The sequence below is a fragment of the Odontesthes bonariensis genome, chromosome 10 (assembly GCF_027942865.1).
Source record: "Odontesthes bonariensis isolate fOdoBon6 chromosome 10, fOdoBon6.hap1, whole genome shotgun sequence".
NCBI classification, from domain to species: domain Eukaryota; kingdom Metazoa; phylum Chordata; class Actinopteri; order Atheriniformes; family Atherinopsidae; genus Odontesthes; species Odontesthes bonariensis.
The window spans coordinates 33,089,962-33,116,836 of record NC_134515.1 but is presented as its reverse complement, the minus strand read 5'-3'; the positions used below and the strand labels follow the sequence as shown (position 1 = coordinate 33,116,836).

At 39.7% G+C, this 26,875-nt stretch overlaps 1 protein-coding gene and 1 long non-coding RNA gene across 3 annotated transcripts; both read left to right on the top strand.

The window, feature by feature from the left end:
• The first annotated feature begins 996 nt into the window (after nucleotides 1–996).
• On the top strand, nucleotides 997–26,773 carry pfkfb1 (6-phosphofructo-2-kinase/fructose-2,6-biphosphatase 1). Of its 2 annotated transcripts, XM_075475324.1 has the most exons (15): nucleotides 1,018–1,107; nucleotides 4,817–5,445; nucleotides 10,481–10,606; nucleotides 10,735–10,831; nucleotides 11,008–11,074; nucleotides 13,020–13,094; nucleotides 13,395–13,451; nucleotides 13,591–13,712; nucleotides 13,808–14,015; nucleotides 14,098–14,244; nucleotides 15,615–15,719; nucleotides 22,267–22,396; nucleotides 22,512–22,574; nucleotides 22,654–22,718; nucleotides 26,684–26,773. In XM_075475324.1, the coding sequence occupies exons 3-15, from the start codon at nucleotides 10,522–10,524 to the stop codon at nucleotides 26,741–26,743; spliced, it is 1,281 nt and encodes a 426-aa protein (XP_075331439.1). In that variant the 5' UTR covers nucleotides 1,018–1,107; nucleotides 4,817–5,445; nucleotides 10,481–10,521; the 3' UTR covers nucleotides 26,744–26,773. The 2 variants fall into 2 exon arrangements, with proteins under 2 accessions (XP_075331438.1, XP_075331439.1); XM_075475323.1 differs by lacking the exon at nucleotides 4,817–5,445 and having other exon boundaries at nucleotides 997–1,107.
• On the top strand, nucleotides 5,457–6,754 carry LOC142390014 (uncharacterized). Its single transcript, XR_012770424.1, has 3 exons — nucleotides 5,457–5,891; nucleotides 6,215–6,424; nucleotides 6,555–6,754. It is a non-coding gene; the product is annotated as an uncharacterized LOC142390014 (long non-coding RNA).
• Nucleotides 26,774–26,875: the final 102 nt, after the last annotated feature.

The following is a 26,875-nucleotide window of genomic DNA, read 5'->3' as shown; positions in this document are numbered from 1 at the left end:
ACAGTGATGTGCTAAAGCATCACAGTGGTGATGCTTTCCATGGGAATTCATTTTTGTAATAATAGAAATGATCACGTCAAACCTTGGTTAAATAGTGTGTACTGTTGAGAATTTTTTTCCTCCTTTTGAGTGGCAGTATAAACTTTTCCTTGAAAGACACAAGAGCTTCCAAACTTTATTTTCAGTGATGCAGGTTTCAGATCAGCACAACAGATCCAAAATACAGAGCCCTGGAAAAACTGGGGAGCATCTATTTGCAGGGATCTGTAATATTATCAACCAGGTGGTATACATACATACATATATGTATGTATGTATGTATGTATATAATGGCATATTTTGAAGTAAGAATAATAGTATTATTAATAATAATTTTACACTTTATTTTTTTGTTCAAAGTTGCTGATTGATTGACATGTGAGGTTTAGCATGTTAAATATTCCCTGTTTGGTATCATAATACTATCAGACATAAATATGCTTAGTATAGGTATAAAGGTAAATTTACATTTGATGTTGACCAAATATCATTCCAATCTGTAAACATATATTATCTACAATAGCTTTAGCTTGACTAAAGAGATTTAATATAATATGTCTTGGGTTTTCATTTCAAATGTTGAGGCTAAAGTGAGGCTAAACTCGAGAACATCAATGTCTTCCCTGCTGTTCATTATAATGAAAATGCACTCAGTTTGATTGCGGATTGTCAGCACTCATTTTTCCAAGTCTCCATGTGCAGCAAAAATTAACTTCTTAGCAACCTTTGCCTGTTTTATGACTCTCCCTCTGGGTTCTGCCTCTCCCCTGCTATGTGTACATTTGTGAACTCTGGACCTGGCAAACATTAAAGGACAAGCCCAGTGTGCTGCTATCATATGTCCCAAGTGTCGAAAAAAGAGAGGGCCAGAAGGGTGGGGGTGGGTTGAGAATGTTTTGGCACAGGGGTTCAGTTCCTTTAAAAAGAGCATTAGCTCTGTTGCCACTGACCACATAATCCTGTGTGTCGACTGTGTCCATGGTCTGCTGTTTGCTTTATTGGAGGGTTTGCAAAGAATGGAGCTTCCCCAGCTGGAACATGTGAGGCGCCGCAGATGTGACAGCGCAGGTGAGATCCAATATAAACTCACTCTATAGAGAACATACCACAGTAATACACAAAAAAAAACATTCCTGTTTAGTTTAATAAACTGTGATATACGAGTTCATATTAACTGATCTTTAGACTGCACAAACTGCATTCGCTGGTAAAGATAATTATTGAGAAACAGGAAGTTAAGAAATTTGCCTGGTTTGTCCGATAATTGATGGAATAAAGCAGTGCTTTTCTATATTCTTCTCGGATACTTTCTTTTCAGGTAATAAATGGTTGAGTGAGTAATGAGAATGTGACAGTATGAGACTGTTAAAGGCCCAGGTTCCACAACAAGGCCTACAACTTACCTCAAAGAAAAGCAAGAAGAAAAGAAAATAAGAGAGATCTTTTATAATATTTGTTTGACTTGGCTCTCTTCTTTTCAAACTCCTCTTACAGTTATATGTACATGAATCTTCATCTAAGAGTGGAAATAGAGTAAGCAGAAAGTAATGAAAAGCCCAAATCCTGCATGGCTGTTGTTTATGGCAGAACTCCTGCCATGGCACTCATCCAATAGTATTGCATGGTACCTCCTCACATTGGTTTAGCTCAGGCCAAAACTAGGTACATGATAATATATTTGAAGTTAATGGAATAAGATACATTAGGACTATCTATCTAACTATCTAATGTTACAGGGAGACCTGTTAGCATATTTAATTTTACATAAATCCACTCTCGAATAAGTATAATGGTGTCCTCTTAAAGGCCTACAGAAAGCTGACACTACACCCAATAAATAATGATAATACATACACAGAGGAACAATAATGATCATTGGACTCTACACCAAAACATTTCATAAACGCATGAAATTTGCGATTTTGAATTTGCCGCTTGGAAATCCTTCCTTGAATTCCAAACTGGGGGCGGGGCTTCCGTGCGACGTCACAGGTGCCATAGTTTTTCCTTGCTGCGCTATTGTGGTGAGAGATGCTTAACTCGAATCTTTTGGGCGATCCGGGCTGATCGGATCATTTCGAGGAGGGGATTCGAGTTATACGGATCACTTGAATCACTTGAGTCACTTATTAAAAAAAAACAAAAAAAAAAAACTTTCTGCCGTTTTGTGGCAATGCGCCTCGCCTTTTTTTGTCCCATTTATCAATTCATTTTGATAAATCAAAGAGCAGCCTACGGCTACAATTTCATTCATTTATTTTTGTCAAGTAATAATTCAATGCCATTTTATCTGAAAGCCAGACACAACAGCTAGTGTGTGCATTTACACAGCGACAAATGTGGTAGCATTAGGTGAGGCAATGCTGAGTTTAGACCTACAAGTAAACAACATGGAATGATCTTGCCCTCCCTATATCACTAAATGATTATTTTTCAACGACTGTACAAGATGCATGAAGCCACGCTAACCGAGCCTGTAGCGAGCTACAGAGGCTTCAGCAGTCAGATGGGTTGACGAGTCGACAATCCTTGCTGCCGGCAGAATCGAAACTTAAAAAGATCCGAGTTGGCATGGATCCGCTACTTGCCCGTCTGACCGCTGAATCGCTGGCTCTGGGTGACTCAGCGGTCAGACGGGCAAGTAGCGGATCGCTGCCAACTCGGATCTTTTTAAGTTTCGATTCTGCCGCGTGACTCGGCTGGCCGTGAGTCACCCAGAGCCGGCATGATTCGCCAGACTCAGGCACCCGCTTCCACACAGAAACAACTCAATACGGTCTGACCGAGCAAGGATCCGTCATGAAGTGGCTGGCTTAACTAGAGAAAAAAAATGCAACGCTACGAAGTTGGAACATAAGTGGTGGTGTGGCTCATTTATACAACTAAGAGTTGCGAGCGAGCAGAGAGATAGAGCCGAGCGCGAGCAGAGTGAGCCGTTCGAGCAGTTACGAGTCAGTGGGGATTCGTCCCGTCCGGACGGATCTCAAGTCAGGACGGATCAGTAGGAGGCATGGCTCACGACAAACGGGGCGGGAGTTAGGTTTCGTTTCACTCAGTGTGTGTCTGTGACTGTGTGTTCGTGACTGAACACCATGCTAGAGAAAGACTGTAGCCTAGTAGGCAACTAAAGAGGGATATATATTTATATATATTCCGGTTTAATACTTTTTTTTTAAGGCGGATCAAATGCATGCCACCATCCGGTCTGCCCGGGTGACGTATTTATCCGGGTTGAAAACCGGATAACCCGGATTTTGTTACAGCTCTAATTGTGGTATGCTTGTTGAGTGGTGAAGGCAATACAACGTTGGGTTCAGTGCAGTTTAGTAGTACGAAGTCAGTTACAGTGTTTACCAACATTATGGAGCCAGAAACCAAGAAAGGGGCCCGGAAGATATTCGCAGGAAAGAAGAAGGAGTTGGTGGAATACGACACAGGCAAACGTTGTGTGGCTTGGGGGTGCAGCAACACCTGTGCCAATAAAACGTTGGGTTCAGTGCAGTTTTTATTGCGAGTAGATGTACGAAGTGCTGTGGGTGCGTGTGTTGCCCTCAGCAGCTCACACCACCGGGGACAGAGGAAGCAGAGAGACCCGCGGTCTTGTGTCTGTGTCTCCCTGTCCGCCTGCCTCCTCTCTGGTGAAATCAGCCGGAGCCATCCCGCCGTGTTCAGCTCCCTGCGGTGCGGACACTCAGGTTGCCCTGAAATCAGCCGGCAGAGCCCCGACGTGTATCCACGTCGGGGCTCTTGATAATGGCTCTGTCGGCTGATTTCCACTCTCCACCTGGCGGAGAGTGTGTCCGCTCTCCGCCAGGTGGATTCCCCCTGAGTGTCCGCACCGCAGGGAGCTGAACACGGCGGGATGGCTCCGGCTGATTTCACCAGAGAGGAGGCAGGCGGACAGGGAGACACAGACACAAGACCGCGGGTCTCTCTGCTTCCTCTGTCCCCGGTGGTGTGAGCTGCTGGTGCTGAGGGCAACACACGCACTTCGTACATCTACTCGCAATAAAAATTGCACTGAACCCAACGTTTTATATTTCCAAGCGACGTCCCGCGGCACACATCGAAATTTGCCGTGAAGAAGCTGTCCAGGTCTGGCAAACTGCTGGCTTCGCTACGAGAACTACTGGGGGTTGCTCCAGCAGCTGGCACTCGTGACGTCACGCACCTGTCGTTCCAGTTTGCCAAATTCGAGTCAAATGTGGTGATTGTTTATTGGGCCTAATCAGGACTATCCAGGGGCCTAAAATTATTTTAAAATCATAAAAAAAATTCCATGGTATATAAGGAATCGATCTGCTATTTCAGTTTTGTGCAAAAAAAATCACCTTTCTGTAGGCCTTTAAGACAAATCTATCTCTTTTGTAAAGTTAAAACTGAGCACATTTACTGTCGATGTCTCACTGAATATTTTACAGAAATACCAACACACCCACAGATGTTCTATTTGTTGCCTACAGGCCTCCAGCTGCCCTCCACTTTTTAACAGTATGGTTAGATCAGAGCATAAGTGATTATTTTATGCCTAAACATGCAATCTATTGTACTAGTTATCCCTAAACGTCAGCCATTTTAGTGCTTATTGGGATGGAGCCACCTGAATCTCTTTTCACACTCAATATTTTATGTAAACAGGTTATTGCATTCAACTATTCATAAACTAGTTTTAAAATTTTACATTCACATTGCAGAAAATCCACCTTCAGAAAAAAACATTTGTATTTATAAAGAATTTTGGGAGCTGGCATGACTCTTATTATCTGTCCTATTGCAGTGAACAGAAGTTGTCACTAGAACTGTGTGGTGGTGGTGAGGACACGGATGCGGACTTCAGAGGAGTAAAAGCAAACTTGGTTTATTTAAAAAAAAAAAAAGTCAAAACAAGGCGTGGCTGAGCAAGATGACAAAACTAAACTGTGGAACTGTGACAAAAACAAAAGACTTGCAACGACATGAAAAACACTTAAATTGGATTGGATTGGAGTGGCGTGGCGTGGAAGGTGAAAGGATCTCACAATGAATGTGAGAAACCAGAGAGACTAAATACTGAGGGAACTGATGAATGACTGGATGCAGCTGAGAAAAATCGACAGGTGAAGTGAAACAGACGGAGAGGCAGACAAACAGTCTGGCCTCATGTCCTCCCCCTCCTGCCTGCCAAGTTATTCTCCTTCGCAAAAATCAGTTGACCTGCTGTAGGTAGTACTAAGTGAAGCACACACATACAGACAGATCACAGAACTGAGTGCCTCAGTCGTTCATTCCTCCATCTGCCACAGAGGCCTCATGGCTTTGACAATTAACATGTCCACAGACCAAAAAAAGCTGACAGACTCCTCTACTCAAGAACTGGGTTCCATGGATGGGATACAACTTGAACTTGAACTTGAGCTTAATCTCAAAGTAAGAGATTACAGTACATTGCCTACTCTGTCCTGATGTTTGTTCTGTCTCTGCTTTTAGCAGAAAAAAACATTTGTCTGCATTAACCCTTCCAGCAGTCATGGGTTTGTGTTACACTGACTGTAATAGATCCCTTGCTACTTCTGGATTGAACTCCTGTCAGGGGTTGGGAGTGTAAGGCCCAATCCCAATTCACCCCTTGGCCCTACCCCTTACCCCTTCCCCTCCGTTTTGCGCGTTCACGTGCAGAGGTAGTGTTGTCCCAATACTCTTCCAAAGCCCTTCCCCTTAGCCCTACCCCTCCGTTGTAGCCCTTGAAACGGAGGGGTTCGGCCAGGCAGACTCCGTTTGAAGGGGTATGATATATTTCCCAGAATACAACGCTTCTACCGGGAGATCGCGAGTCTTTTTAAAAATGGCAGAAGCAAAGAGAGCACCACACAAATGTAAGTTCTTCTATCTTTTTGCCATAATTTAACTGTTTTAATTGTTTTAAGTTGTGATAACTGGTGTATTGTGTGAGTTTAACATGGTGGCAATGTGTAGTTGTTTTCTGCTATAAACGCACATGGGAAAAGTCGCTATTTTACATGGAGTAATCGGTCAATGCATGTGAAGGTGCTGTGAAAGAGTTGTTGTTTTTTAAATTGTAACACGAGTATTTACAAGCAATGTAGTTGGTTAACCATAGAGAAGTTCCTTTTGAGTTACGTGAGCGTCATTTCGCTACCTATTATCACAAGTATTCATATACGTGACTGATTCACAGGGACTCAAGCACAAACAAAGAGCCTGATCAGGTTTAGCGCCGAAAACGAAGATCTGTTTCTAAAGTCATCCCCATCCCCAAAAAGAAGTAGGAAGTCCAATCCCATAATGGATTACCTAATACAGGAGAGCCTGAAGGAGCAGAAGCGCCACGAGCAGAAAACGGAGCGCTTTTTAGCTCGGTTTGAGCGCATGATAGACAAACTTTACGGTGAGTTGATGCGCCATGCACCTATTGTACACACAGCCACCACTACCGCATTCTGAAACACCTTTTTTTAAATTTTTTACAATGGATGAAAGTGCATGCTATAATGTCATGTCGTGTCTTGTTCCCCCAGAACATCACTGAGCCCAGCACCTCCGATGCGCCCTCCGCTGTTCCTGCTCCGGTCATCTCGTTCTTGATGATTGCACTGTTGCCCGTTTATATTCATACTGTTTATATTCATACTGTTTATTGTCCATATTTGCACCACACACTTTACAGCAGACACTTTAAGCTGTTATTTCTGAAAACAAGCTGCCTTACCAGTCTGTAATGTGAGCCTAATAAAATAAATTAAGGACAAAAGGTTTGTGAGCATGATTATCACATCAACATCATTAACGACTGGAACGGATATTGGTATGAAGAGATTTATTATACAAGGGATAACAAAAAAATGGGGTACATTATGTGGTCCAATGGGCAATAATTTGTAGGATGACCCGTCTGCTGGAAAGAAAAACATGGAAAGATCAGGCTTTCATCCTCCCAAACCAACACATTGATAGCACACACAATGCAGTGCATTTATTTAAGTCATCAAATCTGAACCTGGTACAAAGAAAACCGCTTCAAAAACGCATGAGCTGCATGTTTATTCCAAACGGAACGAGGCGAGTAACAAAAGGCTAAACGTTAGCTTATGCTTTCAGCTAGGTTAGCCAGGTTAGGATACTACTCCAGTCAAATCAGCAAATCCAACGAGACAAGCAAATTGTTTCTATATTACACGATATCACAAATGTACAGTTAGAAGCACTTTCAAACACACACACACACACACAAACAATCATTTTCACACGCCGGCTCTGGAAGCTACCAGCTGCTCACTCACAAGCGTTATTTGCATTAATTTCTTATTGTACATACCGTAACAAGATCCAGCAATGCTCCCAGATGTCGAAGACGCCTTCGCCTGATGGCACTCCGTCGATTCGACGCAGATATTTCTAAAAATATCCGAATAGCCCAGGACAGCGCGAACACCACAGCACCGGTCATGTTTGTTTACTTCTGGCTAAAGCTGTCGCTTTTGGTTACGTAACAACTGACGGCGCGAACTTATTACGTTCGTGAGTGTGAAGTGCTGTCCCAATTCGAAGGGGTGACATTCTTAGCCCTTCGCCTACCCCTACGTTTGAAGGGGCGAGGGGTAGGGGCGAGGGGTAGGCGAAGGGGTAGAAAATAGAATTGGGATTGGGCCTAAGTGTCACGGCCATGGGGTTTTCCCCATGTTTTTAGTTTTATGTTTTATCATGTTTTAGGTTTCATGTCTTGGTTTTTGAGTTGATGTTTTGTTTTAGTCTTGCCATTGTTTTTCCCCTCAGTCCCCATGTTCTGATCATTAGTTCATTCACTTCATCTGTCCATCGTTCCCCAGCTGCACTCATTCACCAATCACTCTCAGTTCACTGTTTAGTTTCCACGCTCCCCTTTCAGTTTGTGATTTCTTTCCCCGATCTCACCATTCCCTTCAAGCCATGCCACATCCTAAGATAAGTGGTTTTTCATGTCATGCCAAGTCTTTTATTTTTATTGTCACAGTTAAATCCATGTTTTTGATCCCACAGTTTAGTGTTGTTATCCGGCTCAGCCGCGCCATTGTTTTGACTTGGTTTTTACACCTCTGGAGTCCGCATCCGTGTCCTGCCAATCCGCACTTTGACAGTAAGAAGGCAGCAGTTTGACAGAGACGGAGGAGTTAGCCATATGATGACAGGCTAGCTGGAGTAAACCAGGTCACAGTTGGCTCTCCGAACGTGGTCCTTTGAGTATTTTACTGGCACAGCATAACCCATTCATAATCAAACAGCCTGGAGGCTGAAACTCTTTCTGTCCCCACATGAAAACACGGGCCATCTGGGTACTTCTCTGGGTAAAATTAACTGGAAAGTAATCTTGTAGAATATAAGAAATGGAATAGAAAAATACTTTATTCATTCCCCAGTGGGGGATATTAAAAAAGTAGTAGTCTGCTTTATAGACTACTGACATCTTTTTTTAAACCAGAGACAGAAAAAGCATGTCATCACAGCTAGATCATGCCTGGGTAAGACACACAGATGCTTTAAAGTTATGCTAAAAAAAACATCTGGTTTTTGTGTACATCTATATACAGAAAGAAAGCTGATTTATTTGTAAAGTGTTTCTTCAACAGAGAATAGTTATGCAGATGTAGTTCAGAAAGTTTTTTTGTTTGTTTTTTGTATCATTGCAGCTTAATCAGCCCTCTACCTTCAGACTTGTTGTGGGTTTTGTGTATTTACTATCTTACTTTTGATGATAAAACATAACGGGTAAAAAAAACATCACTGCTATCGTTTCGGCATAGAAAGTGGTTATATTGGAACTAATGCTTGATTGTTCACACATGCAGTCCTCTCATCCCTGCTGGCTCCTGAGTCTGCTTCTGACACTAAATCACATTTAAAAAATGGTCATAATTCTCAGCACAAATCTCCCCTTTTACAAAGCCTTCTGATCAATTCAGGTCAGTTCCATTAATGTAGTGCTGAATCATCTAGCATCTCGGGGCACTTTTCATATAGAGCAGGTTTACACCATACTTTTCATTATATTAATTCTAATAATATTCACTCAATGAGTAATCCTACCGACCCACTCTGGACTTGCGGGCTCATGGCTGGTGCTGTATCTTGCTTCTGACTCTGAGGGGCTACAAGACAAAGTTTCCCAGTTATGTGGTGTCGCATCATACTATTACTAATTATATAACGTTACGTTATAAGATTAAGATCAGATTTATTGTCATGCATACATGCATACACACAAAATTTGTCCTCCGCTTTTAACCCATCCAGTTAATTGTGTGCCACAACGCCACACAATTCATTGACTTAATAATTAATTAACATGAACGGTGTTTTGCAGGCAGAGTTCAACATATTGCCTTACCCGTTTCATTGTCCTCATTTGACGTTACAACACGCAAGCTCGTTTTAGTGAAAAAGTTGCCTTTTTTTTCCTATTTAGCTGCGTCTGTTTCCAGAGCTTTCCTCTTTTCAATTCTAGCCTTCTCCGCGACACCCTTGCTCTTTTTACTTTACATCTTTCAAACAGCACTGACCTAGTGAACTGTGACGTGTTACGTCAAGGTGCGTCTGCAAAAAAACAAACAAAAAAACGTGAGCTACCAGTGGAGGCGGAGGCTGCCCAGGGACAGCGGTAGCAGCGTACGTAATCAACCCACTGCCATGACTGAATACCGGCCCTTGCGGCCCCAACATCAGACCGGCCCACCAGGAATTGTCCCAGTCCTCTCGATTAGCCACTCCGGACCTGGGCCGCTCAGTCTGTGAAGAAACACAGGGAAAGGACAGAGAGATGAGAGGGAGCTGATACTGTATCTTGTCCCTTTTTCGGGGGATTTTTCTGCTACTGCAGTTACTTTTGTCAACTCGGAATATGCTAATTTTGTGGTGATATTAAAATGTGCTTTTTTTCAACAACCAAAAATTTTGATTTGAGGGGACAATGCCCCCTCTTGCCCCTTTGTATCATTCTGCTGAAACATTATAACACACTCGGACATTAGGAGTCCTTGATTGGTAATCACATGGCTCACGTCATTCTGCTGCTATATTTGTCTTAAAGATATAACCTGAAGAGGTGTAGCATGTTGTTAATAGGTGTTCTTCTCTGTATGGGTAAAATAATCATCTGCAAAAACTCTGTTGTTGTTGTTTGTTTGATTTTGTTTGTGGTTAGTTGGATAGTTTTCTGTGTCAAGACATGCTGCCAAAGACATCTGAGCTGCTATAGAGGTATTATTCTTTCTGTTAATGAGGATCAAATTAATGACCCACACACATATACACACACAACATATGTCCCGTAACACTGAGCTTCACTGAGCAGGACAGCAACTGAGGTGTGTGGTGCTGATAATTCAATGACTCATTCAGGAAACTCCTGAATTCCAACTTCAGCAGGATTTGTTCATTATTGCTAATGTTTTTGTGTCTGATTTCTTCCCAGCCTCTGTGCCACAGTTCTGTAACTCTCCCACAGTGATTGTCATGGTGGGATTGCCTGCCAGAGGGAAGACATACATATCCAAGAAACTTACACGCTACCTGAACTGGATTGGGGTTCCTACAAAAGGTCAGTTTAAATCTTTTTATCCTGATTATCTTAATGTATCTTGAGGTCCAGTTATTTGTACATTCTATGAGGGGTTTTCCTTTAGAGAAAAATAGTCTGTTTTTCCTTTTGTTTTCCAATTCTGCCAGTGTTTAACTTGGGCCAGTACCGCAGGGAGGCAGTCAAGACCTATAAGAACTTTGAGTTCTTTAAACCTGATAATGAGGAGGCCATGAGTATCCGCAAGTATGTATAAAGCAGATGATGACTCACTTAAAGATGAGTCATAGCAGATAATCATCCTTTGGCATTTAAAGATGTGATTTGATTTGTCTTTTACTGTCGTTTTTCACACAGTTATTGTTAATTTATATTTTGCAGTTTTTGTTCCTTTGCCGATACGTGTGTAACTTTTTTCTCAGGGCATGCGCCTCTGCAGCACTCAAAGACGTTGGTGCCTACTTCAAAAAGGAACATGGACAAGTAGCCGTGAGTAAGAGGACAACTGAAACTGTTGGTCTAATAACAATAAAATAATCTCATTGATTCTTTTTTTCAGGCTTGATGGTTAGAAAGTGTAACAAAGGATTCTTACTCTTGGTTTTGAAGAGCTTTATTCTGATGGTCCATTAACTTTGTTCCTCTCTTTGTGATCCACAGATAAATATAGATAGGCCAATATTGTTATTACTTTCAAAATATGGTATATGTCTTAGACATCACACTGTTTAATGGGCAATGTAGGATGTTGTCATTCTGGTCGTATATTCAATGAAAATGTTCATGTACTTTATTTTGTATTTTCTATAGAATACTTTTCTCAACAATGTCATAAAGTACTTTACAAAAAGGGATGTTGAATTAGAGTTGAATGGACGTTCATCAACATAATCATAAAATTTGTGACAAATGCATCAGACAATGTCAAAGGTTTTCTCACAGAGGAAAGTTGAGGGATTTGAAGGTACCTACAGACTTGGTGTGACTTCACTGGGAAAATACTGGAATCATATGGAATAAGATGGAGAATCTAATTGAAAAGGTCCAATCTACCTTGTCAAAAATTATGATCTTGTAACAGTTAGCAGGGACTCATGTGTGGATCTCATTGGCCAGGAGCACACATACAAGATAATTTAAGGTTTTGAAGGTGGGCAGTAAGCAATTAGTAATATGTTCATGCCTTTTTGTTCTATAATCAGTGTATCTGCTGCAATTTGAATCAGATGGAAATGACTATTCTTTGTGTTCTTATACCTAAGTTAGTACTTTACAGTAGTCGAGGCGCGAATACACAAAAGCATGCATAACTTTCTGTAATTCAGCAGTTGAAAGACAATACCAGTTTTTTATATTTTGTTTCAAGCTGGAAAAAAGACTGAACAATTTGTTTGACTTTAGTATCATAACTCCCACATTCTTAGCTGTCCAGCTGGTATTATTTAAAAGACAGCCAAGATTAAATCTGTTATAATGCGGGGTTGTGGAGTCGGACCCAAATGCAGACAACGTCAGAGGAGGTGAGTTGATATGAAGATTTAATGAAAAGTAATGGTAAAGCAAAAATCCAAGGAACACAGGGAGTCCGTACACAGCAACTAAACCAAGAGCAGACTGGGGAATGTAAAGAACTAGATAGTGGTGATAATGGGAAGTGAGACAAGGATCCGGCAAGGAGTGGTGAAACTATAATGACATATACTGGGGAGGTTGATTACTGAACAAGTAACTGGTGGCTAATTACTGACAGGACGCAGGTGAGATTGAAGAGGGCAGGAGACGGACTGAGGAGAAAGAAAGAGATGGCACAGGCGGCGAGGGAGAGCACACTAACTCGGAAAATGAATCTAAAGCAAAGGGAAAACATACCAGAAAAATAACGGAGAAATAATCTAACTAACACAAAGAACACACAAGGAGTAATAAAACATAACTGAATATGAGGAAAAACAAAGCTAAGGTGAAACAAAAACTGATCTAATAAAGAAAGAACTAAGAGCACTGAACAAAAATAGAACCAATAACTAAGTCAAGAAGCACACCTAAAAACACCCAGATCCTGACAAAATTCAGTAGTATTGAAACAATTTGTGGGAACCTTGTGACCTTCCACTTAGCATCACTGAATTTAAGGATATTTAGGGTCATTTGTGATTTGTAACCAGGTTGTCTTTCTAGGTAAGCTTGTCCCCTCATTGGAAAAACAAGATGCTAGATTAGCTAGGCTAATGGGATCTATGGGTCTTATTGTCATGTACAGCTGAGTGTCATCAGTGTAAAATGGAAATGTACTTTATGGTCTTGAATAAACTGGCCTTGAAATAACATGTTAAAAGAAAACAGAAGGGGGGAGGGGGTATGCCACAAGTCAGCTGAGCTGACAGGTAACAGGTTAAGTTATATGTTGACTACAGCTTTGTTCTGTTTCATACAGGTTTTTGATGCTACCAACACCACAAGGGAGAGAAGAGTTGTCATCAATAGTTTTGCAAAGGAGAGGGGTTACAAGGTAAGTAGCACAGTTATTATTACCATGGGTAAACTGAGAGGATTGACATAACTTTAATATTCATGCATTGAATAATAATCCTCTACTACTAGCCTGTTTGCTGAGCTTGGCATAAGGATGGAGAGCAGATGGAACTTGAACACAGTCGACTTGTCTGTGTGTCCTTGGACATTGAATGTGTTCACACACCAATATGTTGATCAATGTGGGATTGTGGAGAAAACAAAAACAAATCACAGCATATACAGTATATCAAAACTACTCAATAAATGTTTTTTCTACTTTACCTCTTGTTTGCAGGTGTTCTTTGTAGAATCTATCTGTGAAGACCCAGAAATCATTACAGAGAATATCAAGGTAAGAACCACATTCACATGAGATATGTTTCTCTAACAATTCAATACTTAAAAAAGCTTGGAGTAGTATTTTCAGTCAAGTTCCCAAATATTGTTTGAGAGTGTTGGTATTTCTTTAATTTGTCATTTCTTTTTGCCAGCAAGTGAAATTTGGGAGTCCAGATTACATTGATCGAGACATAGACGAAGCCATGGAGGACTTCATCCAGCGGATTGAGTGTTATAAGGCAAATTATATGCCTATAGATGATGAGAAGGACAGGTACTGTATGACTGAAGATGCTTCTTTTTTTCTCCTTTCTTATGGAAAAAGTAACTTTTTAAAGTTTCTTTACTTCAATGCCATCTTTTGACCAGGAAACTCTCCTACATAAAGATCTTTGATGTGGGCAGTAGATATCTGGTGAATGGGGTTCAGGACCACATTCAGAGCAGGATTGTCTACTACCTAATGAACATCCATGTCACACCAAGATCCATCTACCTCAGCCGCCACGGAGAGAGCGAACTCAACCTGTCAGGTCGAATAGGTGGGGATTCAGGCTTATCCCCAAGAGGACAAAAGGTGAGTAGATCCAAACATTGGCAATTACTACATAAAAAATTTAATGGCTTTTAAGTTTACAAATCGCTCTCTTTTTCCTCAGTATGCCAATGCCTTGGCATCCTTCATCAGGGGACAGAACATCAAGGACCTGAAGGTGTGGACGAGCCACATGAAGAGGACCATCCAGACCGCAGAAACTCTGGGTGTCCAATATGAACAGTGGAAAGCTCTCAATGAGATAGATGCTGTGAGTTTATAAAGTTCATCAATGCATCTAGAAACATAACATCTTCTTTCAGATGGAAGGAAATATAAAGCTACTAAGATTTGTGCCATTCTAATCGTATTGCAATATGGCAGTGTCTGTTCCTCCCCCCTGGCTCAGTCAATAGTTCAAACACTATGAAGGCCATCATGATGTTTTGCGCAAATAGTCAAGGTTCCCAGATGACAAGGTACAGTAAAGTTTGATGGTCCCATCACAATTTAGTTGCCTGTGAGGTTGAGTTAAATCTTTTGATGACTGGATTGATTGTCGTCAGCTTTAGTACAAGCACATATGTTGCCCTCAAAATCAATTGAAATAAGTATTTTTATCTTAAGCACCTCCTTTAAGTGTACTTGATAGAAGTACTTATGAGAAGTCAATGTCTTACCCACAGTAGACAGCTATCAGATCACTTTCAGTTTGGAGAAGCAGGGATGCACTCAAGCATGAAAAATTACAAGCTAAAATTTGGAATTTAAAAAAAAACATCACTTTTGCATCAATTTATTTTATTTGTCACCACATTCAAATGAAAAATGTCATCTTGCAACAAAGTCTATGATTTGTGTAGCTGTCTGATGCAAAACTGATGGTGTCACGTTTGGGTGGTGCGTGGCGTGGAGAAGGTAGGACCCTGATGCAAATATTCAACAAAAACTTGATTTATTTCCAAGAAAATTCAACGAAAGGCGCAGCTGAGCCGGTATACAAAACCTAAACTATGAAAAACTTGGCAAAAAGAAAACCTGACCAGAACTGTGAAAAAACATAGACAAAACTTGACTTGAACAACCTTACTTGCCACGAGTACTGTGACTTGGGATCAGTGACAGTGAGGATCTGGCAACGTGCATGGGAAACCTGGAAACTAAATACTGAAGGGAGTGATTGGTGATGGAGTGCAGCTGAGGGGAGAAAACAGGTGACGTGAGTGAGGCTCATGGCAGGGCAAGAGAACTAATGAAAACATGGCAAAAGACTAAACAGGAACTTAAAACGTAACAAAACTAAGACATGACAGAAACATAAAACATGACTAGAACTGTAATTCATGACAGATGGGGCCTAAAAATCCATAATTCAGCATCCACTTGAACTTCTATGGTGCTATGGTATATTTGAGGTTGTTTTAGATGGCAATGAATTTGCTCCTCTGGTGACCCTGTTCTGTGTACCTGTTGGCCTACTTCACCCATGAAAATAAACTCTGTCTGTGCTTTTATTATTTATTGATTTAAGTATTGTATCTTCTAGGCCCATAACCGAAAGACTGTTTACATTCAAATATACCTGGATGAACTGCTCAGTTGGTCTGTTGAAGCTGATGTTGATCTCACTCTTTCTTTAAGGGTGTATGTGAGGAGCAAACCTATGAGGAGATTCAAGAGAATTTTCCTGAAGAGTTTGCACTAAGAGACCAGGACAAGTATCGGTACCGTTACCCCAAGGGAGAGGTAAATGCTACACTTTTTTTTTTCTTTTTTTAAAAACAGTTTTTCACTATCTGTCAAATCTGGTCATTCGGCAAATGTTAGGGAACTTTGCAGATTAAATAAATAATTTCAACATTGTGGAAATCTTGCTTTTTCAATGAAAAGATTGATTTGAAAAAAAAATTGTTTCTTGAGTAACTGTGCATTACTCCTATTTAGCTGGCAAGCTCACAATGTAAACGGCATTCCAGAGAGTCATTTTGGAATGTAATATACAAATGAAAGTCCAGCATCTAATTTTTAGTACAAGTAAATGTATGTATAACCTTTAAATCATGCTGCACAATTTAAAATAATATGTACTATATAGCACTATAAAGGTAAGATTGAAACTTAGTTAATATTCTATCAAATATTCTACTTTTAAGCATCACATTATCATTAATTAACACTTTTTTTACTATATTCTAGCAACTCTATTTGATTTTGCACAATAACTCTTAAAATTCCTCTATGCAATAATATAGCACAAACTTAGGCTAACTATTTATTTATTTTTATTAATTTACTTTTTACATTGGAGGGAGAACCATGGAACTGATAATAACTGATACGTTTTTTAATACTTTTTTTTTTTTTTGTGCTGCTTCCTCATTCGAAGTTCCAGCAAGCTAAACCGATACTAAACTGGAGACCATTGACTGGATTGAGAACTGCAACAGGAATTTGTCAGGACCTCATAAGTGGCCCCATTTTTCACAAGGAAAGCAAAGCTACCAGCAGCAGCTCTGTCTTTGTTCTGAGGAATTTCTCTTTAAACATAGTTTGCAAAAGCATTGAAAAATACGGTTAGCTTTTGGAAGCTCTTACCCGTCTGCACGGTTGGCTAATGTAGCCCTCACCCGTTGCTAGTGGTTAATATAGGATTCAAACACACTCCGGGATGTCCAGCAAAAGACACAGTTGAAGTTGACTTGGAGAATGTTAATGTAGAAGCTTTGTCACCATCTACAAAATCCACACACTTTCACCAACAGAAATTTCCAAAGTGCATTAATGTGGTTCTGAAATGAAAATAATAAACATTACTGAATATCAGATAATAACTTCTGAATATGCACAATAATTACAACTTCATCCATATGCATATTTAAATTAGAGCAACGTAAAAATAAGAAACCAACCAAAAATATTAAACGAACTTTGCATGTCAATGCAAATAGAAAGTATAAGCCTACAACTCACAAACAATATTAAGAACATGAGTGACAAGCTCCAAAAAAAACGACATAAATGAACTAACAAAGTTTCACTCAATAAGACATACAATACCAGTCTCATTCACACCTTTAGTAAGTTAGATGTAGCAACCATTAGCATAACATTAGACTACACGAGAACTAGCAGAACAATTAAGCTAGCAAAAACGTTAACATAACAACAAACCCCGCGATTTACATGACAAACTACAGTAACATTGCACACAAATGTCCTGAGCTCTTAGCTCACAGTTTCCATGCACGCACAGCACTTTGAGAAACTTTCAGCGCTCCAAATGTCTGTGAAAGGCAGTCTGTCAGTGCGGTTACATGGCACTGAAAGGATCAGATAATTGGCTAAATTACAATAAGAACTAGAACATTTCTGAAGAAATTTTGATGGGTGCCAATCTACTGCCCGCCCAATCAATAAGTTAGTTAATGTTCAGTTAAAGTAGAGAGTCTCCTGTCACATATAAACTTTGAATGAGGTCTCTGCGATGTCGTATGGCTGAGTTATGGAAACTCCAAAATAGGGCAGTTTCTGGCATTTGAGGCAAAAGTGCCTTTTTTTTCTGTCCTTATGACCATGAGTTTTAATCCTGATGCATATGCCTGGAAGAAACCTATAAATATGATAAACTTCTGTCACATATAAACTTTGAATGAGGTCTCTGTGATGTCGTATGACTGAGTTATGAGGCCTCCAAAACAGGGCATTTCTTGGCCCGTTAAGTGCCTTTCAATCGATGTTTCCATTGAATTTTAAATTCCAAAGACATATCTGCTGTAGACAGCCATGTCATTTTTATCAAGGTCCTGTTTTAAAAAACAGGTTTTTTAGCATTATAAAATGCATTTTGGGGCTCGTTAAGTGCTTTTCAATCGATTTTCCCATTGAATTTTGGGTCTCTGCGAGACCCAAAATTCCTGAGACAGGTCTGATCAAGACAGTTATGTCATTTTTTATCAAGGTCCTGTTTAAAATACAGCTTTAATGGCATTTTCAAAATGGCCTCATTTTGTGCTTTTCAATTGATTTTCCCATTCAATTTTGCGCTTCTGCCAGTCCCTAAATGGGGGAGACATTTATGTAATTTTTATCAAGGTCCGGTGTAAAATACAGTTTTTATGCCATTTTAAATATGCTTAAGTGCTTAATGTTAAGTGCTTTTCAAAGCATTTTCCCAATGCATTATGGGTAATTGCGTAAAGGCCCAATATGGCTCCATAATGGCTCCATCTTGGCTTTTCCCTCATAAGCAGTCTCTGTCTCAGCCCAGAGCAGGCTGTTAAGCTTGTTGCTAGGAGACAGCTCGTCAGCACGTGAGCAGCTCCAACTGACAGCTGCTCCAACTGACAGACACTTCTTCCTGTTAAAAATGGATCATTTCTGATTTCCGCCTACTTTCTCGAACAAACGGTCACAGCTCGAAAAGTAAATGTCGTATCTGAATCATTTTTGTACCGTGAGCGCCCCAAGGGACGGCAGAAGCCAGCGGTGTAATTTTCATTGGGCTACCAAGTCGGGCTCGTTTGTAATGGCAGTTTTAAAATCATATTTAAACACTGATTTTAGGATTTTAGCCATTTATAATGGACGGAACTCTTCGCTCAGAGGCAATTTGTGATAAATCTGTGTGGCAGTCAATGAGTGTGACATTGTGTGAAAGAGGACAAAAATACCTACGTTTTGTGATAAAATTTGTCCAGATCGGCCAGATATTTCAGACATGAGAGAGATTTGTTTGACGAATCCGTTAAGAATGAAATTTAGAGTGAGGGCTTGAGTGCGAGAGACGCAGGACCTGAGATTTTGGCACCCTCAAACGTAAACTGCCGTTGTGTAAAAGCGTGTAATATATATCCAAACCCTTCAATTCAGTTAAAGCCGAGAGTCTCGTGTCACTTACAAACTTTGAATGAGGTCTGTGCTATGCTGTATGGCTGAGTTATAAGGCCTCTGAAAATGCCTTTTTCAAGCTCGTTAAGGCCCAAAATGGCCATTTTTTTTTAAACTTTTGATGCGGTTTCCCATTCTAATTTTTCCGACATTTTCCCATTTTGCCGGAATTCCTTTTGACTAATGAGAGCCAAATGTCTTTGCACACCATTCCCGATCGATACGCACACAACGGTGTGCTTTTTATGTCGGTCGGACCATCGCTGCCAGACTAGTTACACGCCGAACTTTAGGGCGGAAACGGGAGAATAACTAGAAAGAGCTGTTCCTGCGAAACAGCTGTGAGAATGCATGAGCTGAATTACCTTGCTAAAACATCTTAAGAAGCTAAAAGATTTGAACATTTGAAAATTTGAATGGTGTCTCTAGCTGAAAGTATGCTGAAGTAGTTAAGATTTGAAAGGATTTGAAAGGATTTGAAGATAAAATTAAGCTAGAAACAGTTGAAATGGCTGAAAGTATGCTTAAATAGTTATAAAAAAAAATTAAAAAAATTTTATCTGACATGTTGGGGATTGAACACGGGCCGCCCGCATAGAAGGGCATTAGTGTTACCATTAGGCCATTTCGTTCTGCGAAACTTGCAGTGCATATAACCTATTTAAAGACTACACAGACAGACACAAAGCACAGCTTACTCCAGCCGCGGGACAAATCTGAGGCGCAGACTGTCTTCTAACACGTCTTGTGACAAAAGTTGAACAGCTAGAAAAATTATTTTAACACCATTAGAAGCAGAAGGCTTAGAGGAACTTAGCAAAGTAGTTTTACATCTGTGGAGTCAACTATATTTAAATCGAAGCAGTTTCAACACACACAACATATATGGAGAGATGAGACGGCCGCCCGCCGATCGCGGGAGAGAAATGACGCGGAACACTGACTTCAAATACGTTTTGTGAGAAAAGTTGAGCAGCTAGAAAAATAATTTTAACACCATTAGAAGCAGAAGGCTTAGAGGAACTTAGCAAAGTAGTTTTACATCTGTGGAGTGAACTATATTTAAATGGAAGCAGTTTGAAACACTTGAAGCTGATTCAAAAATGGCAGATTTCGTCAGAATTTGAGAAGTTGTTCAAGCTTAAAGGCTCATAGTTCAAAATGTGTCCATGTGAGCTCTTTAGGAGTTACATTGGCTGAAAGAGGACAAGTTTTCCTACATTTTAAGGTATAATTTGTTTCTCTCAGTTAAACTGTATGAAAGTTATAGTAATTTGTTTGAAAAGTTGAAACTTATCAGCACTGCTGAATGTCTCACTCTAAAATCCAAGAAGGAACTTAATTTTCATATTTTTTAAACTGTCATATTTCAAAATTGGCTGAATATTTTTAAAAGATGAAACATTTTGTAATAGCTGAATGTCTTATGAACATTTTAAAATTTGAATGGTGTCTCTAGCTGAAAGTATGCTGAACTAGTTACGATTTGAAAGGATTTGAAAGGATTTGAAGGATTTGAAAGGATTTGAAGATAAGGATTTGAAGAACTTAATTTTCATATTTTTGAAACTGTCATATTTCAAAATTGGCCGAATATTTTTAAAAGATGAATCATTTTGTAATAGCTGAATGTCTTATGAACATTTTAAAATTTGAATGGTGTCTCTAGCTGAAAGTATGCTGAACTAGTTAAGATTTGAAGGATTTGAAAGGATTTGAAAGGATTTGAAAGGATTTGAAGATTTACCATTACTTTTAATGGGGAAAAAAGTTGAACAAAAAGCTTAATATCTTAAAAAGTTGAAAAGTTAGAAACACCACAAAATAATTGCAGGAAAGAGCTGAAAGAGCTGAACATTTTGATACCAAATTTGTTGAAATAGCTCAAAGTATGCTGAAGTAGTTGAATGCCGAAAAACGGTGGAAGAATACGGAATAATACGGAATAATAATAATAAAGAGAAACAGGAACTTAATAGTGAGAATGCTTAATGCATTCTCACAATAAAGAGAAACAGGAATGTAATAGTGAGAATGCTTAATGCATTCTCACAATAAGAGTCTGGCACAGGCGTAAGATGTGTGTCTAATGCCTTCGGCATTGGCACCCATAATGAATTGAGCAAGGGTAATTATCCTTGGATATATGGCGGTGAATGAATCGGATCAGAGGCACAAAGCAGGTCATACTCATTTACCCATTTCAACTGTTGCTAATACAGCCACTTCAACACCAAAGTCAGGCATTTGAAAAAATGGCGAATGAAGAGCAAGATGAAGGTACGTCCCTCTATATTTCGTTTGTGGTGAGCTACTTATTGCACAAACACGATGCACAACGGCGCATTCTCCATCGTGGTGTTTTTCTTTCTGATGGCGACTACAACAGTAATATCGTCTCTTCGGGTTCCCGACCCCAGAAAAAAATCTCGAGCATGCGCAGAACGCAAAGTCTAATTCACCACGTGCTTCACCCGTCTACAAGCACGTTTATTTTGACTTTCAACCGAGTTATCTCGGAGTCTTAATCCGATCGCAAGTAACTCGATTCGACCCAATTTCTTGTCAGATTAAGGTGTCTACATGCACTTAATAACTCAATCTTATTTCAATTTAGCCAATTATCTGATCCTTTCAGTGCCGTGTAACTCCACTGTGTGATCCACGATCTGAATGAGAAACGGTAGCAGCAGTGGGCGGGGACAGACAGCTAGGAGTGCAACGGGATTGGTTGACTGTGATAATGACTGACAGCTAAATTAACCAATGAAGAACTACTAACTAAAATAATAAAGATTATGTCGGGTAGATGAGCCTTTATAACAAGCATGCAGTGGTCAGTCCAGGAAGAATTATCTTTTCTCAGTTTGGTTGCGTACAAAAGAGAATTGTTATGATGGTCAATAAATATCTCCCTATACCGAGATGGTAAAACCTGTTGTGGAAACTTAAATACCTGCAGCTGTACCGTACTGTGATGGAGAAATGCCATTGACTCTCATATTACAAAACAGACTTGAAATTATTTATTCATCAAAGTATTCATAAAATTAGACATTTGTTTCAACAGCAGGGGGAAAAGCACAAACTGGAAATAATCAAATAAAGTACACATACCTCAAAATTCTACTGTAGTTTTGTTTTAGTAAGTACTCTTAAAAATGAAAATTGGTAAGTTATACAGGAGCTGAAAGGGGGATCATGGCAAAATGTGTTTCCTCTTTGAACTGTTTTACACAATATACTTCCTCCACCCTGATTTTTTTCCTGCTAGATATTATAAGATTGTAAGAGCATTGGTATAAAATCAAGTGGGGTTCCGTTTATACCATCAAGAGTAAAGCTGAAATAGTTACAGTTGGATTCAATGATTGTTGAACTTTCTAAATATTTTGTGTCTTCCTAGTCCTATGAGGATCTTGTCCATCGTCTTGAGCCAGTTATCATGGAGCTGGAGAGGCAGGAAAACGTCCTGGTTATCTGTCACCAAGCTATAATGCGCTGTCTGCTTGCCTACTTTTTAGACAAACCAGCAGGTACTAAAAAAGACATGTTCAAATTCTTTTATGTTTGACATCACTCAGCACAGATGTATACTATGTTAAGATTCCACAAACATGGTTTGTAATCTTAATTTTCCTGCCATTGAAGATGAGCTGCCTTATCTAAGATGTCCCCTTCACACAGTGCTCAAACTCACACCAATAGCATACGGTAGGTAGTACGTGCTAAAGTGCAGACATGAACTTCTGCAAATCCCTGTACTTCAGTCTAACTTTCTTTTCAATTGCAGGATGTACAGTGGAGTCATTTTTCCTCAAAATTGAAGCTGTCAACACACACAGAGAGAGACCAACAGTAAGTTTCCATAAGTACATTTTTGTTATTACAGATAGTTAAGCTTTTTTTAACTATTAATGTGTGGAACATTAGCTATGTCTGATGGCATAATGAACCTCTGTTGAAATTAGAAACTGAAAAGACCACTCCTACTCAGTTACTAATGCTGCATTTCTTGTTGCTGGAACCTTACTTGGTCTGTTAGTTCTGAAGCTTACGTTAGCAATAATTACCATAGTAGCAACTAGCAAACTTTAAAGTTGATGCTGTAAAACTGAGATCGGTGAGGAATCTTTCTGAATTTGTGCCATTTTTTTGTGCTTGTGCTTACACGTCTGTTTAACAGGTCAGAGATAGAGTGAAAAGAAAAAGATTAGCAACAAAAACTTAGTTACTGAGCAGAGTGAAATAAAAGATAAACTCTTCTCTATATGGCATAAAGATGAAAAATTCATATCAACATGTTAATTGCAGTAGTATTTTTGTTTTCTACAAATTAAAGAAGAAACATATTCCAGATTGAATCACTTTTCTTCATTTTGCAGAGTGTTTTAAACCTTAACACAGCAGCAAACAACAGCTTGTTGTGATGGCAGGGGGGCTTGGAATGGTCGGGTTACTCACCATGTCTTTTGCAGGGTCTGCTTTTGAGATTGGAAGCAGTCAATAAACAAAGCACATTATCATAAGACAGAGCACACAGTAAATAGCCTGAGAGCTAACTCAGGCACACACAGGAAACCCAACTCAGACTAGCACCCAGCAAATTTATAGACTGGCAATTTTACTCTCAAATATTTAACTGTCCCTTGTCTTGCACAGTCTTGTCACAAGTTATACATTAAAAGGGCCTTGGTTGTCAAACTCAAGTCAAACTCAGGACACAATATCTCCATTGTCTGTAGCTGGTAAAAAAATGCCACTGCAGTGGCTGCAACTTCATTTTAGTGTATCTAAAGGAACTTTTACTCTGTTATAAACCAGCTAGAACTTGCTGATTTACATAGAAACTGCTCAGACCTTAGAAACTTTCAAAATGCTTTTGAAGACCCACTTCTTCTCTTTGGCATGCGATACAAGTAGAGCTTGAGATCTTAATTTTATCTTTTGTTTTTGTTGTTGTTTTTGAGGTAAGGATTAATGCAAGATCGTTTAGGTTATACAGCAGACAAGATGTGGTGTTGGTCAGGACACAGGAATGATGACAGGATATGACTTCTTTGCCAGCAGATCTGATGACTGAAGTGATTTATTGAACACTCAGTGTTGTAACAGTTCCGAAAATAATAATAATTCACATACACCATCTCCATGATAATAAATGTGCTAACATAAGCAGAGAAAATATACACGACTCTCCTGTACATATGCAACAATAATAATGGCATAAATAACCTAACAGAAATACGTATTTGCCATAAAAATAGGTTAACTGGTCCAATAGCTACTGGCTAAACCGGATACTAAATAAACAATGGCGGTCCCCTGCTGAGTATCAATCAATCAATCAATTTTATTTATAAAGCACATTTTAAATAAACGCAAAGGTTACCAAAGTGCTGTACATTCAAATAAACACAATAAAAACATCATAAAACAAAACTGTGCACATAAAATAAACAACCTAGACGGTGCTAAAAGCCAAAGAAAAGAGGTGTGTTTTAAGACGACTTTTAAAACAGGACAAGGAAGGGGCCTGCCTAATGTGCAGCGGCAGCTCATTCCAGAGCCTAGGGGCAGCAACAGAAAATGCTCGGTCCCCCCTGAGCTTCCGCCTTGTTTTAGGAACCCTCAGGAGCAGCTGATCAGCTGACCTGAGGGTTCGACTGGGTGCGTAGGGCTGCAGAAGCTCAGAGAGTACTGGTGCAAGGCCATTCATGGCTTTAAAAGCGAATAAAAGAATTTTAAAATTAATTCTAAAATGGATGGGAAGCCAATGGAGAGATGCTAAAATCGGCGTAATGTTAAAAGTCGTGCAGCTGCGTTTTGTACCAGTTGAAGGCGTGCGATGGAGGACCCACTAACCCCCATAAAAAGTGCATTGCAGTAATCAAGCCTAGTGGTTACAAAGGCGTGGATTACTGTTTCTAAGTGCTGTCTTGGAAGAAAGGGTTTTATTTTTACCAACTGTCTCAACTGGAAGAAGCTCGTTTTAACCACAGCTTTAATCTGGCTGTCAAACTTGAGGTACGCGTCCACTTTTACCCCCAGATCACTTATAATAGGTTTGGCGTACTGCGCCAAGGAACCGAGATTGATTGAGGGGGACTCAGAGGTGCCACCAAAGACCATCACTTCGGTCTTCTTTTCATTCAAATTTAAAAAGTTTAGAGCTATCCAAACCTTGACTTCATCTAAACAATTTACCAGTGGCTTAAGGGAGAAGGAGTCAGCTTTTTTAAGGGGGACATAAACCTGAGTGTCATCAGCGTAACAGTGGAATGAAATACCATGTTTCCTGAGAATGGAACCCAGCGGGAGAAGATATAATGAAAACAAAAGAGGGCCGAGCACTAAACCCTGAGGGACCCCGTAAGAGAGAGGAGCAGTAGAGGACATTAACCACATGAACTATGTAAAGTTACTGACTGCTGGCTCACTGGACACTCAAACCACTCACAAACATCAGCATTCAAGTTAGTCATAAACAATGTTAAACAACGGACATCAGTTACCTGTTGGCGGTAAACACACATGAGAGTTAACTAGGTGCGTCGTAAAAAACACAATATAGAAACGATACTTACTTCGTGCATCCACTTAACACTCGGAGTACCACAATAAAAACACACTCCAAACAAAAACAACCTTAGTTACAGGCGAAATATACTAAAAGTTCCTACAGGTGTGTCAAGGTGTAAAAAGGCTGAAAGGAGAAAAAAGTCTGTTGGCCCGACTGTCGCTGTGCTGCTCGCTGCTCTGAACTGGGAATGTGAAACAAAAATACACTGCAAATCTGAACAGCTCACTGAATTAAATACGTTGTCTCCGTCGCCAGTCACATCAGACCGCCAAAATGTCCTTTTTTCCTGATAAATCCCCTTCAAGAGTTGACAGTAAAAATTTACTGTGGAGGTCAAGCTCCCTTTGCAGTGCCCTTTCTGACAGCAGAGAACCTTCAGAGGGATTCTGCAGACTCTGCAGTGATGGATGTCTGTTCTGCTGTGGAGGGACACCTTCAGAAGGAAGCTTAGCTTGGGGATGGATTATCTATACTTTGGGCTTGTGTTGCAGCCAGTGATACAAAAAACACTTCACTTTACTTTATAGAAGGAAGAATGACTTAATCTGAAATATAGTAATTCATCCACAGTGATCAACATAAGAGAAATACATTGGGTGGCAATGTGGAGTTCAGTATCTTTCTCAAGGATGCTTGGACATGTAGACTTGAGAAGTTAGGGATCGAACTGATAATCTTCTAATTGTGGGATGACCACCCTACCTCCTGTGTTTCAGCTGCCCAAAGCCTAAATAATAGTCTGTGAGCAATTAGAAATTAGCTTCAGACCATATACAGCTTCTGGAGAAAAAGGATGGTCACTACAACAGGGAGTTAATCCTAAATGTAGCTCCAAATCCAAAATGGACTATCTGTGGACAGACCTCAATAGAGCAGCACTGCAAAGATGGCCCGAGAATCTCACAGGAATACAGTGAAAGGCTTTTGCAGTACGAGTAGACAAAACACCACCCAAATAAGAACTGAAAATGTTCTTATTTGATTTAAAAGTATATTTAAATGCAGTGATTCCTACAAAGTAATATCACATGCAGTAATATATAAAAATCATATATCATGATTTTTATTTTTTATTTTTTTTACAGTAGCAGAAATTTTGATGCTTTGATGATTTTCAGGCTTTTGTAAATGTAAAATGAATTCAAAGCAAACAGAGGAAACTCAGATGGGCTTTTATTCTGTATTTTCTCTTAATTTCCTCTAACATGCATTTTTATAAAGTTTGTTGTTGTCTTTACAGAATGTCAACACCAACAGAAACCCTGAGGAAGCTCTGCAGACAGTTCCTGACCACATATGAAAACTGTTTTTGATAAATAGACTATACTCATAAAGTCCCTTACGAGTATAGTTATGTCGTAACTGATAAGCCTCACAAAATATTAAAGATCCAGGTTAGATACTTACTGTGTTGTAACAGAGGAGAGGGGAG